Here is an 18329-nt window from a genome sequence, read left to right as displayed (position 1 = left end):
CCTTCTCCTCGTATCCTTCAATCCCCCACCTACCCACCTGCTCCCCGTATCCCTCAATCCCCCACCTATCCACCTTCTCCTCGTATCCCTCAATCCCCCACCTACCCACCTTCTCCCCGTATCCCTCAATCCCCCACCTACCCACCTTCTCCCATATCCCTCAATCCCCCACCTACCCACCTTCTCCTCGTATCCCTCAATCCCCCACCTACCCACCTTCTCCCTGTATCCCTCAATCCCCCACCTACCCACCTTCTCCTCGTATCCCTCAATCCCCCACCTACCCACCTTCTCCCTGTATCCCTCAATCCCCCACCTACCCACCTTCTCCCATATCCCTCAATCCCCCACCTACCCACCTTCTCCCCGTATCCATCAATCCCCTAGCTGCCCACCTGCTCCCCGTATCCATCAATCCCCCACCTACCCACCTTCTCCCCGTATCCATCAATCCCCCACCTACCCACCTTCTCCCCGTATCCCTCAATCCCCCATCTACCCACCTTCTCCCCGTATCCATCAATCCCCCAGCTGCCCACCACCTCCCCGTATCCCACAATCCCCCACCTACCCACCTTTTCCCGTATCCCTCAATCCCCCACCTACCCACCTTCTTCCCGTATCCCTCAATCCCCCACGTACCCACCTTCTCCCCATATCCCTCAATCCCCCACCTACCCACCTTCTCCCCGTATCCCTCAATCCCCGAACTACCCACCTGCTCCCCGTATCCCTCAATCCCCCATCTAACCACCTTCTCCCCGTATCCATCAATCCCCCACCTACCCACCTTCTCCCCGTATCCCTCAATCCCCCACCTACCCACCTTCTCCCCGTATCCATCAATCCCCCAGCTGCCCACCTCCTCCCCGTATCCCACAATCCCCCACCTACCCACCTTTTCCCGTATCCCTCAATCCCCCACCTACCCACCTTCTTCCCGTATCCCTCAATCCCCCACGTACCCACCTTCTCCCCATATCCCTCAATCCCCCACCTACCCACCTTCTCCCCGTATCCCTCAATCCCCGAACTACCCACCTGCTCCCCGTATCCCTCAATCCCCCATCTACCCACCTTCTCCTCGTATCCCTCAATCCCCCACCTACCCACCTTCTCCCTGTATCCCTCAATCCCCCACCTACCCACCTTCTCCTCGTATCCCTCAATCCCCCACCTACCCACCTTCTCCCTGTATCCCTCAATCCCCCACCTACCCACCTTCTCCCATATCCCTCAATCCCCCACCTACCCACCTTCTCCCCGTATCCATCAATCCCCTAGCTGCCCACCTGCTCCCCGTATCCATCAATCCCCCGCCTACCCACCTTCTCCCCGTATCCATCAATCCCCCACCTACCCAACTTCTCCCCGTATCCCTCAATCCCCCACCTACCCACCTTCTCCCCGTATCCATCAATCCCCCAGCTGCCCACCTCCTCCCCGTATCCCACAATCCCCCACCTACCCACCCTTTCCCGTATCCCTCAATCCCCCACCTACCCACCTTCTTCCCGTATCCCTCAATCCCCCACGTACCCACCTTCTCCCCATATCCCTCAATCCCCCACCTACCCACCTTCTCCCCGTATCCCTCAATCCCCGAACTACCCACCTGCTCCCCGTATCCCTCAATCCCCCATCTAACCACCTTCTCCCCGTATCCCTCAATCCCCCACCTACCCACTTTCTCCCCGTATCCCTCAATCCCCCAGCTACCCACTTTCTCCCCGTATCCCACAATCCCCCACCTACCCACCGTCTCCCCGAATCCCTCAATCCTCCACCTGCCCACCGTCTCCCCGTATCACTCAATCCCCCACCTACCCACCTTCTCCACGAATCCCTCAATCCCCCACCTACCCATCTCCTCCACGTATCCCTCAATCCCCCATCAACCCACCTTCTCCCCGTCTCCCTCAATCCCCACTTTCTCCCCGTCTCCCTCAATCCTCCAACTGCCCACAGTCTCCCTGTATCACTCAATCCCCACCTACCCACCTTCTCCATGTATCCCGCAATCCCTCACCTACCCACCTTCTCCCCGTCTCCCTCAATTCCAACCTACCCACCTTCTCCCCGTATCCCTCAATCCCCCACCTACCCACCTTTTCCCCGTATCCCTCAGTCCCCCACCTACCCACATTCTTCCCGTACCCCTCAATCCCCCACCTACCCACCTTCTCCCCATATCCCTCAATCCCCCACCTACTCGCCTTCTCCCCGTATCCCTCTGACCCCCACCTACCCACCTTCTCCCCGTCTCCCTCAATCCCCCACCTACCCACCTTCTCCCCATCTCCCTCAATCCCCCACCTACCCACCTTATCCCCGCATGCCCCAATCCCCCAACTTCCCACCTTCTCCCCGTATCCCTCAATCCCCCACCTACCCACCTTCTCCCCGTATCCCTCACCTACCCACCTTCTCCCCATCTCCCTCAATCCCCACCTACCCACCTTCTTCCCGTATCCCTCACTCCCCCACCTCCCCACCTTCTCCCTGTATCCTTCAATCCCCCACCTACCCCCCTACTCCCCGTATCCCTCAATCCCCACCTACCCACCTACTCCCCGTATCTCTCAATCCCCCACCTACCCACCTTCTCCCCGTCTCCCTCAATCCCCACCTACCCACCTTATCCCCGCATGCCCCAATCCCCCACCTTCCCACCTTCTCCCCGTATCCCTCAATCCCCCACTTACCCACCTTCTCCCCGTATCCCTCAATCCCCCACCTACCCACCTTCTCCCCGTCTCCCTCAATCCCCACCTACCCACCTTCTTCCCGTATCCCTCAATCCCCCACCTCCCCACCTTCTCCTCGTATCCCTCAATCCCCCACCTACCCACCTACTCCCCGTATCCCTCAATCCCCACATACCCACCTACTCCCCGTATCCCTCAATCCCCCACCTACCCACCTTCTCCCCGTCTCCCTCAATCCCCACCTACCCACCTTCTTCCCGTATCCCTCAATCCCCCACCTCCCCACCTTCTCCCTGTATCCTTCAATCCCCCACTTACCCACCTACTCCCCGTATCCCTCAATCCCCACCTACCCACCTTCTCCCCATATCCCTCAATCTCCCACCTACCCACATTCTCCCCATATCTCTCAATCCCCCACCTCCCCACCTTCTCCCCATATGCCTCAATCCCCCACCTACCCACCTTCTCCCCGTATCCCTCTATCCCCCACCTACACACATTCTCCCTCAATCCCCCACCTACCCACCTTCTCCCCGTATCCCTCAAATCCCCACCTACCCACCTTCTCGCCGTCTCCCTCAATCCCCCACCTCCCCCCTGTATCCCTCAATCCCCCACCTACCCACCTTCTCCCCGTATCCCTCAATTCCCCACCTACCCACCTTCTCCCCATCTCCCTCAATCCCCCACCTCCCCCCTGTATCCTTCAATCCCCCACCTACCCACCTTCTCCCCGTATCCCTCAATCTCCCACCTACCCACCTTCTCCCCATATCCCTCAATCCCCCACCTACCCACCTTTTCCCCATATCCCTCAATCCCCCACCTACCCACCTTCTCCCCGTATCCCTCAACCCCCCACCTACCCACCTTCTCCCTGTATCCCTCAATCCCCCACATTCCCACCTTCTCCCCGTATCCCTCAATCCCCCACCTTCCCACCTTCTCCCTGTATCCCTCAATCCCCCAACCTTCTCCCTGTATCCGTCAATCCCCCACCTACCCACCTTCTCCCCGTACCCCTCAATCCCCACCTTCTCCCCGTATCCCTCAATCCCCCACCTACCCACATTCCCCCCATATCCCTCAATCCCCACCTGCCCACCTTCTCCCTGTATCCCTCAATCCCCACCTTCTCCCCGTATCCCTCAATCCCCACCTTCCCACCTTCTCCCCGTATCCCTCAATCCCCCACCTACCCACCTTCTCCCCATATCCCTCAATCCCCCACCTACCCACCTTCTCCCCGTATCCCTCAATCCCCCACCTACCCACCTTCTCCCCGTATCCCTCAATCCCCACCTACCCACCTTCTCCCCGTATCCCTCAATCCCCACCTTCTCCCCGTATCCCTCAATCCCCACCTTCTCCCCGTATCCCTCAATCCCCCACCTACCCACCTTCTCCCCATATCCCTCAATCCCCCACCTACCCACCTTCTCCCCGTATCCCTCAATCCCCCACCTACCCACCTTCTCCCCGTATTCCTCAATCCCCACCTACCCACCTTCTCCCCGTATCCCTCAATCCCCACCTTCTCCCCGTATCCCTCAATCCCCACCTTCTCCCCGTATCCCTCAATCCCCCACCAACCCACCTTCTCCCCGTATCCCTCAATCCCCCACCTACCCACCGTCCCCCCGAATCCCTCAATCCCCACCTACCCACCGTCCCCCCGAATCCCTCAATCCTCACCTACCCACCTTCTCCCCGTATCCCTCAATCCCCCACCTACCCACCTTCTCCACGTATCCCTCAATCCCCACCTACCCACCTTCTCCCCGTATCCCTCAATCCCCACCTTCTCCCCGTATCCCTCAATCCCCACCTTCTCCCCGTATCCCTCAATCCCCCACCAACCCACCTTCTCCCCGTATCCCTCAATCCCCCACCTACCCACCGTCCCCCCGAATCCCTCAATCCCCCACCTACCCACCTTCTCCCCGTATCCCTCAATTCCCCACCTACCCACCTTCTCCCCGTCTCCCTCAATCCCCCACCTCCCCCCTGTATCCTTCAATCCCCCACCTACCCACCTTCTCCCCGTATCCCTCAATCTCCCACCTACCCACATTCTCCCCATATCCCTCAATCCCCCACCTACCCACCTTCTCCCCATATCCCTCAATCCCCCACCTACCCACCTTTTCCCCATATCCCTCAATCCCCCACCTACCCACCTTCTCCCCGTATCCCTCAACCCCCCACCTACCCACCTTCTCCCTGTATCGCTCAATCCCCCACATTCCCACCTTCTCCCCGTATCCCTCAATCCCCCACCTTCCCACCTTCTCCCTGTATCCCTCAATCCCCCAACCTTCTCCCTGTATCCCTCAATCCCCCACCTACCCACCTTCTCCCCATATCCCTCAATCCCCACCTTCTCCCCGTATCCCTCAATCCCCCACCTACCCACATTCTCTCCATATCCCTCAATCCCCACCTGCCCACCTTCTCCCTGTATCCCTCAATCCCCACCTTCTCCCCGTATCCCTCAATCCCCACCTTCCCACCTTCACCCCGTATCCCTCAATCCCCCACCTACCCACCTTCTCCCCATATCCCTCAATCCCCCACCTACCCACCTTCTCCCCGTATCCCTCAATCCCCCACCTACCCACCTTCTCCCCGTATCCCTCAATCCCCACCTACCCACCTTCTCCCCGTATCCCTCAATCCCCACCTTCTCCCCGTATCCCTCAATCCCCACCTTCTCCCCGTATCCCTCAATCCCCCACCTACCCACCTTCTCCCCATATCCCTCAATCCCCCACCTACCCACCTTCTCCCCATATCCCTCAATCCCCCACCTACCCACCTTCTCCCCGTATCCCTCAATCCCCACCTACCCACCTTCTCCCCGTATCCCTCAATCCCCACCTTCTCCCCGTATCCCTCAATCCCCACCTTCTCCCCGTATCCCTCAATCCCCCACCAACCCACCTTCTCCCCGTATCCCTCAATCCCCCACCTACCCACCGTCCCCCCGAATCCCTCAATCCCCCACCTACCCACCGTCCCCCCGAATCCCTCAATCCCCACCTACCCACCGTCCCCCCGAATCCCTCAATCCCCCACCTACCCACCTTCTCCCCGTATCCCTCAATCCCCCACCTACCCACCTTCTCCCCGTATCCCTCAATCCCCACCTACCCACCTTCTCCCCGTATCCCTCAATCCCCACCTTCTCCCCTTTTCCCTCAATCCCCACCTTCTCCCCGTATCCCTCAATCCCCCACCAACCCACCTTCTCCCCGTATCCCTCAATCCCCCACCTACCCACCGTCCCCCCGAATCTCTCAATCCCCCACCTACCCACCGTCCCCCCGAATCCCTCAATCCCCCACCTCCCCACCGTCCCCCCGAATCCCTCAATCCCCCACCTACCCACCGTCCCCCCGAATCCCTCAATCCCCCACCTACCCACCGTCCCCCCGAATCCCTCAATCCCCCACCTCCCCACCGTCCCCCCGAATCCCTCAATCCCCACCTACCCTCTGTCTACACCGTCTTCTATACTGTTTTAATTGTCATTCGCAATGAAGGCCTCAGAATGGAGGCGTACGGTGTAGATCGCACAGCAAGCTCGGTCCCTGATTTGTGTGTGTATGTGCGGTGGCCTCTGTACACCTTGTGCCTACCAGCGTACAGACATCCTGTCGAGTGCTGTTCAGCATCGCTTCCTGTGTGCCCGACCACAGGAGTCCACAGGATGGGGGTGGGGGGACTAGAGCACCCAGACTCCCGCACGTTATGCTCTGCCCTCGGCAGGGCGCTGAATCCCTCTCTCACACACCCTCTGACTCTCTCTCCCTCGCTGTCTCTCTGACTCTCCCTCTCTGCATCGGCCTGTCTCTCTCTCTCTGAATCTGTCCCTATCTCGCTCACTCTGCCTCTCTCTTTCCCCTTCACCTCTCTCTGTCTCTCCTCCATCTCTGTTTTGCACCCCTCTCCCCATCTTTCTCTCTCGCTCTGCCTCACTCGCTCCCCATCTCTCTTTCTCCCTCTGTCTTTTTCTATCGCTCTCCATCTCTCTTTCTCTGTCCTCTTTTGCACTTTCTCCTTCTCCATCTCTGTTGCACCCCTCACTTTTCTTGCTCTTTATGTCTCATTCCCTCTGCTCGCTCACCATCTTTCTCTATCTCTGCACCTCCCACACATCTGTCTGTCTCTCTCTCTCTCTACCTTTCTCTCTGTCTCGCTCTCTCTCCATTTATCTGCCTCTCTCTGCTTCTCTTCCTGTCTGTGCCTCTCACTGTCTCTCCATCTCTCGTTCCATCTCTCTCTCTGTCTCTGTCTCCCTCCCTCGCTTGCCTCTCTCTCTGTCTGTCTCCATCTGTGTCTCTGTCTCTCTCCATCTGTCTCGTAGAATCATCAAATTGACAGTGCAGAAGGAGGCCAATCGGCCCATCGAGTCTGCACCGGCTCTTGGAACGAGCACCCTACCCAAGCCCACACCTCCACCACATCCCCGTAACCCAGTAACCCCACCCAACACTAAGGGCAATTTAGCACGGCCAATCCACCTAACCTGCACGTCTTTGGACTGTGGGAGGAAACCGGAGCACCCGGAGGAAACCCACGCACACACGGGGAGGACGTGCAGACTCCGCACAGACAGTGATCCAAGCCGGAATCGAACCTGGGACCCTGGTGCTGTGAAGCAACTGTGCTAACCATTGTGCTACCCTGCTGCCCTACCGCCTCTGCCTCTCTCAACCTCTCTCTGTCTCTCTTCGTGTCTTGCCCACCCAGGTCTCCCCCTCTCTTCATCTCTCTCTCTCTCTTTCTGCCTCACTCTTCATCTCCTTCCCTGTCTCACCCTCTACCTCTCTCGCTCTGTCAATTCCTCTCTCTCACACACACACACACACACACACACACAGCACCAGGTGCCGAGGGAGCTGTTAACCTCCTGCCCACCTCCTCCCCTCCACCCGCCCCCCCCCCTCGCCCGCTCTGCCAGCAGTAACGGCGTGGATTCTGCCTACCATTGTCTGCTGTGCGTCGAGCTCCTCCCCAGCCGTTGAGCCTAGCCCGATCGACCTCTGCTTCCTGCCTCGCCACCTGTTGTCAGCTCTGCTTCCGCCTGCGGAGGCACTTTGATAACCGTCTGACGCGGCGCAACCCTGCCCTCCCCCCAGGCGCTGACCCCCCCCCCCCCCGCGCCAAGCTCCGGAAGCCACCAGGAGTCGGTGTGTTAACATTGGTTAGACTGGCTGCTGCTAACTCAGACTCTCAGGGGGAAAACCTGTCACTTCCTCCTTCCTCCAGAGAGGTGCGAGCGCCAAGTGGATAGCAAAGCTTCATCTAACCTTATTGCCGACGATCCACGCCAACACTTCCTTCTTCAGCCGTGTCGACCATCCTAGTACCTCGACCCCTCACTCTCCCTGACTAAAGTCCCTCCCTCCATACTGCATCAACACTATTCATCTAACAACCTCCCGATGGAGGTGAGTTCCTCTCTCTCCCCCGTCTCTGTCTCTCCGTCTCTCTCTCTCCCCCGTCACAGTCTCTCTCTCTCTCCCTCTCTCTCTATCTCTGTCTCTCTCCCCTCCGTCTCTGTCTCTGTCTCTCTCTCTCTCTCTGTCTCTCTCCCCGTCACAGTCTCTCTCCCCCGTCTCGCCTCTCGCTCTGTCTCTCTCTCTCGCTCTCTCTATCTCTGTCTCTATCTCTCTATCTCTGTCTCTCTCTCTCTCTTTCTGTCTCTCTCCCCCGTCACTGTCTCTCTGTCTCTCTCTCTCTCTCTGCCTCTCTGCCTCTCTGTCTTTCTACCTCTCTCTCTCTGCCTCTGTCTCTCTCTCTGTCTCTCCCCCTGTCCCTGTCTTGCTGTGTCTCTCTCTCGCTCTCTCTCTCTGTCTCTCTCTCTGTCTCTCTCTCTCTATCTCTGTCTCTCTCCCCGTCACTGTCTCTCTCTGTCTCTCTGTCTCTCTCTCTCTCTGTCTTTCTCCCTCTCTCTCTCTGTCTCTGTCTCTGTCTCTCTCTCTCTCTCTCTCTGTCTCTGTCTCTGTCTCTGTCTCTGTCTCTGTCTCTGTCTCTCACTCTCTCTCTCTCTCTCTCTCTGGGTAAAGAAATTCCTCCTGAATTCCCCGATCGGATTTATCTATCTTTTTTAAGACGTTTTACGGGATGCGGTCTTCGCTGCCCAAGCCCGGCATTTATTCCCCCTGTTGCTCGTTGTGTCTTTACTTAATTTGCTCTGTTTCTATAACCTTTGCTCTCGAGTCGCCAGGTATCTTTATGATACCACCACGAGGTTCAAGTTCAAGTGCTGATCAATAACTCAATACACCAGTTAGTAAGATTCAAATCAAAACACACTTATTATACACAGTCAATCACTACTCATGTATAAAACTCTACTTACTAGACTATCTCTAACACTAAGAGGCCTATACTTAGCTTTGGAACTGGCCCACCAGGTCAGGGGAACAAATGGCCTTTTGTTCGATCGGAGTCTGCAGGATTCAAAGCTGGTATGGACTGGTAGATAGGAGCGCCTATCTCGTAGAGAGCGTTGACTGGAGACTTACTTGGTTGGTGCAGCTATTAGGCAGGTCACGGTCAAGGGTTGTTTCGAGCTGCTGAGAGACCCTGCCAAGAAGGACAAATTGAACTTGGGGACTCTATTTTATAGTCCCCAGGGGCTTCGCACCATTCGGGGCGGACCCCGTACCTGGTTCCAAATGATTGGACTAAGTTCTGATCACTTGGATCGATTTCTCCAATACTGGAGCTGTTCCCTGATCGCTGGGCGGTTCCTAAGTGTCCGTTGGCCTTCCTTTGTCTTGGCTCCTGCTGGCGCCGAGGAGTCTGGCTTGGCTTTGTTTACCTTAACTGTTTCCAATTGTTCCCGGGGATTGCTCATCAATATGTAGATGGTTGTCTGGGTTCCTGCAAGTTCTGGAATACAGGAAACTTTACACCTGTTTGTTTTTCCTGCGTTTGACGGAATTTCCCTGCATTCTTAGCGGATCTCCATTTTAAAGTCGGGAAGTGGCCAACCCAGGTGGCTACAGACCCTCCTTGTGATCCCTAATGCGAAGCACTCTTCTATGGCCTCTACACTGACCATAACTATGCAAGAAAATTTTAACTGACAATTCTAAGTGGCGCTATGTCACAACAGGGACATGCAGTACAACATATTTTAAAAAACAGTAATTTCCCTCTGGCTTGGCAGTCAAGCACAGAGTTGTACAGTCTTTCAGTTGCAAATGAGGCATATTTCTTTATTCACAAATGACGCAAAACAAATGGCCTTTATTGTAGATCAAGGGGTTCGGGGGCCTGGTGAAAACTGAAATAGGAGATCTCATCCTGTATACCGGGGTGCAAGAGCGGTAGGCTCTCCTTCGCCACGATGCTGCAGAATATCGCCAATACTAAAAGGGATTCAATCTCACCATGATGGTGTGTTGTGACTTGTCACTGGGCTCTGGGTGCTATGGGGAAGTGAATCATTGACGGCCGGGGGGGTTTGGGGTCAGGGGGTTCGCGTCTGCACGGAACCGGATACAAATTATAAATGATAACGAAGAACACGTATCATGTCTTCATTGTTCTCTTCTCTTCCTTTTCGTCTCTTCTGTCTTCCTGGAGCTTCTGGGATTCTGTGGATCAAGCATAATTTCTGTTACTATCTTGTTTAATATCTTGTACGTTAGCATGTCTGTCTTTTAGTGCCAATTTCCCTTTATAATTGGTCACCATGTGTGACCCCCTCATTTTTTTTTTTTTGAAAACCGAATATTTGGACTAGACATCTACGAAAATACTGCGGTACTGCGAGCCGTCTCGCAGCCTGTGTGATTTACCATCCCAGTGTTTGAGGATGTAAATAGCAGAGGGAAGCAACCTAAGGGTTGCCTAAACCAAACAAAAGAAATTTGAACGTAACGAGCCAAAATGGGGTGCGTGTGGGCCGCAGCGGGTAAGATTTGGATGGAATCCCCGGGTAGGACGGTGATCAATGCCGTATGTGCTCTACCCGAGCGTAGCTGACCAGAGGGGGGGTCCTCAGGCAGGGCGGGGACCAGTGCCGTTTCTCCACTGCCTGAGCAACCGGCAAGAACGGGTAAGGATGTGGTCGTCGTGGGAGGCTGCTTTTCGAATTAGGAGAGCAACTATGAGTCGGGTCCTGTCGACAGACCAGTTCCTCTGAACTATTGTCTGGGCCAAACTTATACCTTTAACAATTTTCTGGGGACAAACTAGTTCCTGTAACAGCCATTGGGCGTCAAAGGGGGTGGTGATGTGGGGCCGTGAAAAACTTTCCGAGTTTACACACAACACTTAACGATAACACTAACAAACAAACATTGAACAAACATGCTGCAGGTTCCATCAGAAAGGACACCGTTCCTCCCAAGCGGTTCCTTTTAAAACATCATCAGGACACCTCAGTTATCAGCTGCGAACAGGGTCGCAAAGGGATTCTCGTTTCGGGAGTCAGACTCAATGTCATCATCTTCTCCCGGATGCCATACTTGTGAATGGATGAGGGTTGCTAAAGCTGCACGGTGTGACTTAGGGTCCATCTCGTCGTTTCGGTCGAGCCTGTACGAATTGTCACGGTGCCAAAAGGTGGTGTCTAATTCTGTGGAGGAGTCGGGGTCGTCATCGTCAGGTGGTCTTTGGTGAGGTTTGTTAAGGAATGTGATCAGGAAGGGATCACTCGAATCGTGTTCAGATTCGCTGGGTGTGGGGCCTGTTGCATGGGGATAGTAGGGAGGCGTGCTGTGGCTATCGCCTGTGTCACAGTCGCTGTCGCTGCTGTCTGTGGGCGTTCCGGGGCAGAGTCTCGAGTGCAGGGGTGGAGTCGAGGTCGAGTCCGTGGATGGGGTGGACGTGTTAGGGGAGGGTAGGGATACGTTGGTTGTGGGCGGGGCGTGGTCTGCTGCGTCGAGCATGACGTGGTGTGTGTGGTTAGACTGCGAGCCATATGCCTTGCGCTGGTTAATATGGAACCACGCGGTCTTCCCGTTGGGGTACTTAATCTTATAAACGGAGGGGCTCACTTTGTCCGCAACGGAGTACGGACCCGAATACTTAGGTGACAGGAACGTGCTGGGGTTGTAAATGGAGAGCATGACCTGCTGTCCTACATCAAACTCAGTCGCGTGCACTGTCTTGTCGAAACAGGCCTTGCTCTGTTTCTTCCTGGTGCCTAATTTTACTGTGGCTGCTAGTTGAGCCGCTTTTACATTCTTAACTAGTTGTTTCACTGCGTTCTCGTGTGTGAGGGCCGTCACTTCGGGGCTGATCAAGTCAAGTCCTAATAAAAATTCTGGTGCTTTTCATGGGGCGTCTGGTCATGAGAGTGTGTGGGGTGTATCCTGTGGATGTCGAAACAGTGTTACACAAAAACAATCGTGCAAAAGGGAGGACTGAATCCCAAGTGGTGCTGTTTCGTTGGTCCATTTTCCTGAGGGTTGCTTTTAGGGTCCGATTCATTCGCTCCACGATACCACTTGGCTGGGGGTGGTATGCGATGTGGAATTTTTGGGTAATGCCAAACATCGTGAGGACGTTCTTCATGACACGTCCCGTAAAATGGGAACCTTGGTCGGATTCAATGCTGCGGGGGAGTCCCCATCTCGCAAAGATGTGGTGGGTTAAAATCTTAGCGGTAGTCTTTGCCGTGTTTGTTCTAGATGGGAATGCTTCTACCCATTTCGTAAACGTTTCTATCACAACTAACACGTACTTGTGACCATTCCTGCTAGGGGGCAATGGTCCTATAAAATCAATCAGGAGGTTAGTCCAGGGGCCATTAACGGGGTGGGTGTGGCTAAGCTGAGCTTTCCTCGCATATCTGTCCGGATTGTTTTGGGCACAGATAAGGCAATTTTCTACATAGTGCGTGACGTCTTCCTTTAAATTTGGCCACTAACAGAGCTGCCTGAGGTGGGCTGTAGTGGGATTGATTCCCTGATGTCCATGACTATCATAGAACAAACAAATAAGCTGATTCCTGTCCTGTTCAGGAACCACATAAAGGGTTTCTTTTAACACCACACCGTCATGTGTGGTCAGTGCATTTTTAAACCTATCGTACGGGGCTGGAAATTTCCCTTTTAAAATCTCCCTGAGATTGCCATCTTGCTTCTGGGCCTGCACTAAATCCTCGATATTTGTCTGTGAGACCTGAACTGCATTCACTGGGGCGCTTTCGGGGGGGGGTTCCAAAAATATCCATGTCTGGAACCTGCTTTGCCAGTGCGTCGGCTTTTACATTTTCGGGGGGGGGGGGGAGGAACGGTGGTGACTTCGTACTTTAGTAACACCAAATATCCTGTCCTGTGCCTTGTCCAAAATGTGTCGGAGCAATGGGGCCGAAGGGAGGGGTTTTCCATCCGCAGAAACAAATCCTCTTGCTTTCCACAGGGGCAGGAATTCTGTGAGGCTGTTACAGACATAGAGGTTGTCTGAGTATATGTCTGCTGGGCTGGGGAAGGAATCTGGGTGATCTATAATGTACGCAATGGCTGCTAGTTCTGCCGCCTGCGCGCCCAAGTGGGGTTGGGGTGCTTTTCTCTTTTGGGGCTTTCCTTGCGCACACGTTCCCTGAACATATCTATGCGCGGTTTCTTTTAATTCCTGCCAATCAGGACCGTCTTCTTCATCTAATTGGGATCCAAAGGCGCTCTGAAACCCATTTTGCACTGAAAGCAAAGACTGCAGTTCCGCAATCTGCTTCCGGCATTTTGCATGATCCACTGAGCTTTGTCTGTGCTCTGTGGTGGCAGCATGGAGTGCTCTTAACGCTGCTTTTAGATCGCTGCACTGCCTTTGCAATGCCTCGACCTGTTTCTCTGACCAGGACTGCACGTTGCGTGTCCTGATAGGCCTTATCGTATTGGATTTGGAAGCTGCTCAGATGCGCGAGACAAGACTGGTGTGCCCGCTTGGCATCATCCACCTCTCCGTCCTTTGCTGCCAACTTCCTTCTCAATTCTACATTCTCTCTCTCGATCTCACTAACATCGACCTTGCTCTTTTGATGTCTCTCTTCTATCTCTTTGCGGAGCGTCCGAACGACCTCCTCTGTGCCTCGCAATTGTGCCAGACAGGACACGATTGCCATCGGCTTGCGAGCTTTCCCTAAGCTCTTCTTATGGATTTTGCTCAGGTTCTCCTGCCAAGTATGTCCTATACTCCCGGGACCAGTTTCCTCATTTGAACAAAAGTCACTCCAAAGGGGCCATCCCTTCCCTTTGAGGTACCTTCTAATCTCAACTTCCCAGTGGGACACTGACCTACTCTGCTGCTGGTCGCTGCGACCACAAATTATTGAGGGTTCATGAGGCGTTCCATTGTCTTCATTGTCATTTTTCATTTCTGAATGCTTTCTTTTAAAATTTGGAACGGGGGGTACTAAGGCGGAGCTGTAAACACGGGTACGTCGTTCGCTATTTTCCGGAATACAAACTCCCGACAGTTTTTTGCAACAAAATCTATCGGTTTTACCTTATAGCCCTGATAGTTACTAACTGGTGTATTGAGTTATTGGTCAGCACTTCAACTTGAACCTCGTGGTGGTATCATAAAGATACCTGGCGACTCGAGAGCAAAGGTTATAAAACAGAGCAAATTAAGTAGACACAACGAGCAACATTTACTGGACACATCTGACGGGACCCGACTTAGAAGTGGCCTAACCACTCCGGACACTAATTAACACGCTTCCGAATTATTTGGATTGATCAGAACTGCTTGAACACTTGTGAATGTTTCTGATCCCAATTGGATTCTCAATTCACATTTTGGGTTCTCTCGGAGTGGGTAGGCCACTTCTAAGTCGGGTCCCGTCAGAGTTCGCCAGTAAATGTTGCCCGTTGTGTCTTTACTTAATTTGCTCTGTTTTATAACCTTTGCTCTAGCGTTGCCAGGTATCTTTATGATACCGCCACGAGGTTCAAGTTCAAGTACTGATCAATAACTCAATACACCAGTTGGTAAGTTTCAAATCAAAACACATTTATTATACACAGTCAATCACTACTCATGTATAAAACTCTACTTACTAGACTATCTCTAACACTATAGACCTATACTTAGCTTCAGAACTGGCCCACCAGGTCAGGGGAACAAATGGCCTTTCGTTCGATCGGAGTCTGCAGGATTCAAAAGCTGGTATGGACTGGTAGATAGGAGCGCCTATCTCGTAGTGAGCGTTGACTGGAGACTTACTTGGTTGATGCGGCAGCTAGGCAGGTCACGGTCAAGGGTTGTTTCGCGCTGCTGAGAGTCCCTGCCAAGAAGGACGAATTGAACTTGGGGACTCTACTTTATAGTCCCCAGGGGCTTCCCGCCATTCGGGGCGGACACCGGACCTGGTTCCAAATGATTGGACTAAGTTCTGATCACTTGGATCGATTTCTCCAATACTGGAGCCGTTGTCTGATCGCTGGGCGGTTCCTAAGTGTCCGTTGTCTTCCTAAGTGGCCTTCCTTTGTCTTGGCTCCTGCTGGCGCCGAGGAGTCTGGCTTGGCTTTGTTTACCTTAACTGTTTCCAATTGTTCCCGGGGATCGCCCATCAATACGTAGATGGTTGTTAGTTTCAGGGCTGTCTGGGTTCCTGCAAGTTCTGATTACAGGAAACTTTACACCTGTTTGTTTTTCCTGCGTTTGACGGAATTTCCCTGCATTCTTAGCGGATCTCCATTTCAAAGTCGGGAAGAGGCCAACACGGGGAGCTACAACCCTCCCTAATTGCCCCTCGAGAAGGTGGTGGGTGAGCCGCCATCTTGGGCCGCTGCAGTCCCACGTGGTGTAGGTACACCCACTGTGCTGTTAGGGAGGGAGTTCCGGGATTCTGACCCAGCGACAGTGGAGGAGCGGCCGATATATTTCCCAGTCAGGATGGTGTGTTGGGGGGGGGGGGTGCAGGCAGTGGGTGTTCCCGTGTCTCTGCTGCCCCTTGTCCCTCTGGGTGGGAGAGGTGGCGGGTTTGGAAGGTGCTGTCGAAGGAGCCTCGGTGAGTTACTGCCGTGCATCTTGTAGACGGTACACACGGCTGCCGCGGTGCGTCGGTGGGGGGGGGGGGGGGAGCGGATGTGGAAAGTGGGGGTTTGCGTGGCGATCGAGCGGGAGCTGCTTTGTCCCGGATGGTGTCGAGCTTCTCGAGTGTTGTTGGGAGCCGCACCCATCCAGGCAAGTGGAGAGGGTCCCATCGCACTCCTGACTTGTGTCCTTGTAGATGGTGGACAGGCTTTGGGGGGGGTCAGGAGGTGAGTTTCTCTCCGCAGGATTCCCAGCCTCTGACCTGCTCTGGGAGCCGCAGTGTTTATGTGGCTGGGTCCAGTTTCTGGTCAGTGGGAACCCCCAGGATGTTGATTGTGGGAGATTCAGCGATGGGAATGTCTTCGAATGTCAAGAGGCGATGGTTAGATTCTCTCTTGTAGGAGATGGCCATTGCCGGGCACTTGTTTGGCGTGTAGGTAACTTGCAACTTGTCAGCCCCGAGCCTGGATATTGTCCAGGTTTTCCCGAATTTCATCATGGACTGCTTCACCTTATGTTGATAACTGCCCTCCGGTTAAACTTTTCCCCATGTGCGAGGAATCAATCCGCATCCCCTGCATCGAAAAACAGTTCAGAATTTTAAGGGCCTCTATTGGGTCACCCCCTCACCCCACCTTCATTATTGCATAGCCCGTCAATTACCCCTGACATGCAAACACGCGCCTCTCTGGTATCATCTCTGCAGATCTCTTCCGCACCTTGTCCATTGCTTTCCGTTGTGGAACACGGTGCCCCAGAACCCCACGTCCGGCTCTCGGCGAGCTCAGAGGCGGGGCACGCGCGTGGGCACAGAGCTGGCAAATGGGGTCGCGTGTGGGGAAGATGAGAAGTGCTCCATTTTGGCAGGAAGGATAGAAAACGCAGCTTTGTACCGAAACGGTGGGGAGGTCGCTGGGGTCAGGGGGGTGCTGGTGCAGGAAGTAGGAAGATCCAGCTCGTAATTAGGAAAGGAAGGTGGCTCAGCTCAGCCAGCTGGAATGCCGGTTCGTGGGGTGTAGCGAGGCCAACACTGCCGGCTCTATTCCTTCAAGAAAAGCTGCCTTTCTCTTTCATTCTTTCATTCAAATAGAAGAATCCAGAAAAGGCTGTTGGTTTAAACTAGAGATTGACCAATGGCAGAGATTGGCTTGGACTCGGTTGGATGGATTAGGCCGGTGACCAGTGAATTGGCCCAAAAGGCTGTGCCCGGCCCGGTAACAGGTAGTGATTGGACCTCTTCACACTGAAAGAGACTAACGCGCTTTCAGTTTCGCTTTGGCCATCTAGGGAGAAACGCGCGCCTCTCTGGTATCGTCTCCTGCAGATCTCCTCCCCATCTTCTTTCTCCCCCATTCTATTTTCTCCAGGAATAACTCGTCAAAAGGTCACTGCGGGAGCCAGCTCCCTCTGCAGAGCCGGCTGCTGCAGACAGACCCCAGCGTCTGATAACTCCCTCTGCAGAGCCGGCTGCTGCAGACAGAGACCAGCGTCTGATAACTCCCTCTGCAGGGCCGGCTGCTGCAGACAGACACCAGCGTCTGATAACTTCCCTCTGCAGAGCCGACTGCTGCAGACAGACCCCAGCGTCTGATAACTCCCTCTGCAGAGCCGGCTGCTGCAGACAGACACCAGCGTCTGATAACTCCCTCTGCAGGGCCGGCTGCTGCAGACAGAGACCAGCGTCTGATAACTCCCTCTGCAGAGCCGGCTGCTGCAGACAGAGAGCAGCGTCTGATAACTCCCTCTGCAGAGCCGGCTGCTGCAGACAGACCCCAGCGTCTGATAACTCCCTCTGCAGAGCCGGCTGCTGCAGACAGAGACCAGCGTCTGATAACTCCCTCTGCAGAGCCGGCTGCTGCAGACAGAGAGCAGCGTCTGATAACTCCCTCTGCAGAGCCGGCTGCTGCAGACAGACGGCCAGCGTCTGATAACTCCCTCTGCAGAGCCGGCTGCTGCAGACAGAGGACCAGCGTCTGATAACTCCCTCTGCAGAGCCGGCTGCTGCAGACAGACCCCAGCGTCTGATAACTCCCTCTGCAGAGCCGGCTGCTGCAGACAGAGACCAGCGTCTGATAACTCCCTCTGCAGAGCCGGCTGCTGCAGACAGAGACCAGCGTCTGATAACTCCCTCTGCAGGGCCGGCTGCTGCAGACAGACCAGCGTCTGATAACTCCCTCTGCAGAGCCGGCTGCTGCAGACAGAGACCAGCGTCTGATAACTCCCTCTGCAGAGCCGGCTGCTGCAGACAGAGACCAGCGTCTGATAACTCCCTCTGCAGAGCCGGCTGCTGCAGACAGACCCCAGCGTCTGATAACTCCCTCTGCAGAGCCGGCTGCTGCAGACAGAGACCAGCGTCTGATAACTCCCTCTGCAGAGCCGGCTGCTGCAGACAGACCCAGCGTCTGATAACTCCCTCTGCAGAGCCGGCTGCTGCAGACAGAGACCAGCGTCTGATAACTCCCTCTGCAGAGCCGGCTGCTGCAGACAGACCCAGCGTCTGATAACTCCCTCTGCAGAGCCGGCTGCTGCAGACAGAGACCAGCGTCTGATAACTCCCTCTGCAGAGCCGGCTGCTGCAGACAGAGACCAGCGTCTGATAACTCCCTC

The 18329-nt window shown here is 54.8% G+C and overlaps 1 protein-coding gene across 1 annotated transcript in view; it reads right to left on the bottom strand.

Moving 5' to 3' along the window:
- Positions 1–7788, bottom strand: part of LOC140395983 (septin-4-like) — a 55726-nt gene extending 47938 nt beyond the window's left edge. The window contains exon 1 of the mRNA XM_072484014.1: positions 7703–7788. Coding sequence (XP_072340115.1) covers positions 7703–7705 — 3 coding nt within the window. The 5' untranslated portion in view covers positions 7706–7788. The remainder of the gene's footprint in view (positions 1–7702) is intronic.
- Positions 7789–18329: the final 10541 nt, after the last annotated feature.

Source organism: Scyliorhinus torazame, chromosome 19 (assembly GCF_047496885.1).
Source record: "Scyliorhinus torazame isolate Kashiwa2021f chromosome 19, sScyTor2.1, whole genome shotgun sequence".
Classification (NCBI taxonomy): domain Eukaryota; kingdom Metazoa; phylum Chordata; class Chondrichthyes; order Carcharhiniformes; family Scyliorhinidae; genus Scyliorhinus; species Scyliorhinus torazame.
This window is presented reverse-complemented; position numbering and strand designations above follow the sequence as displayed.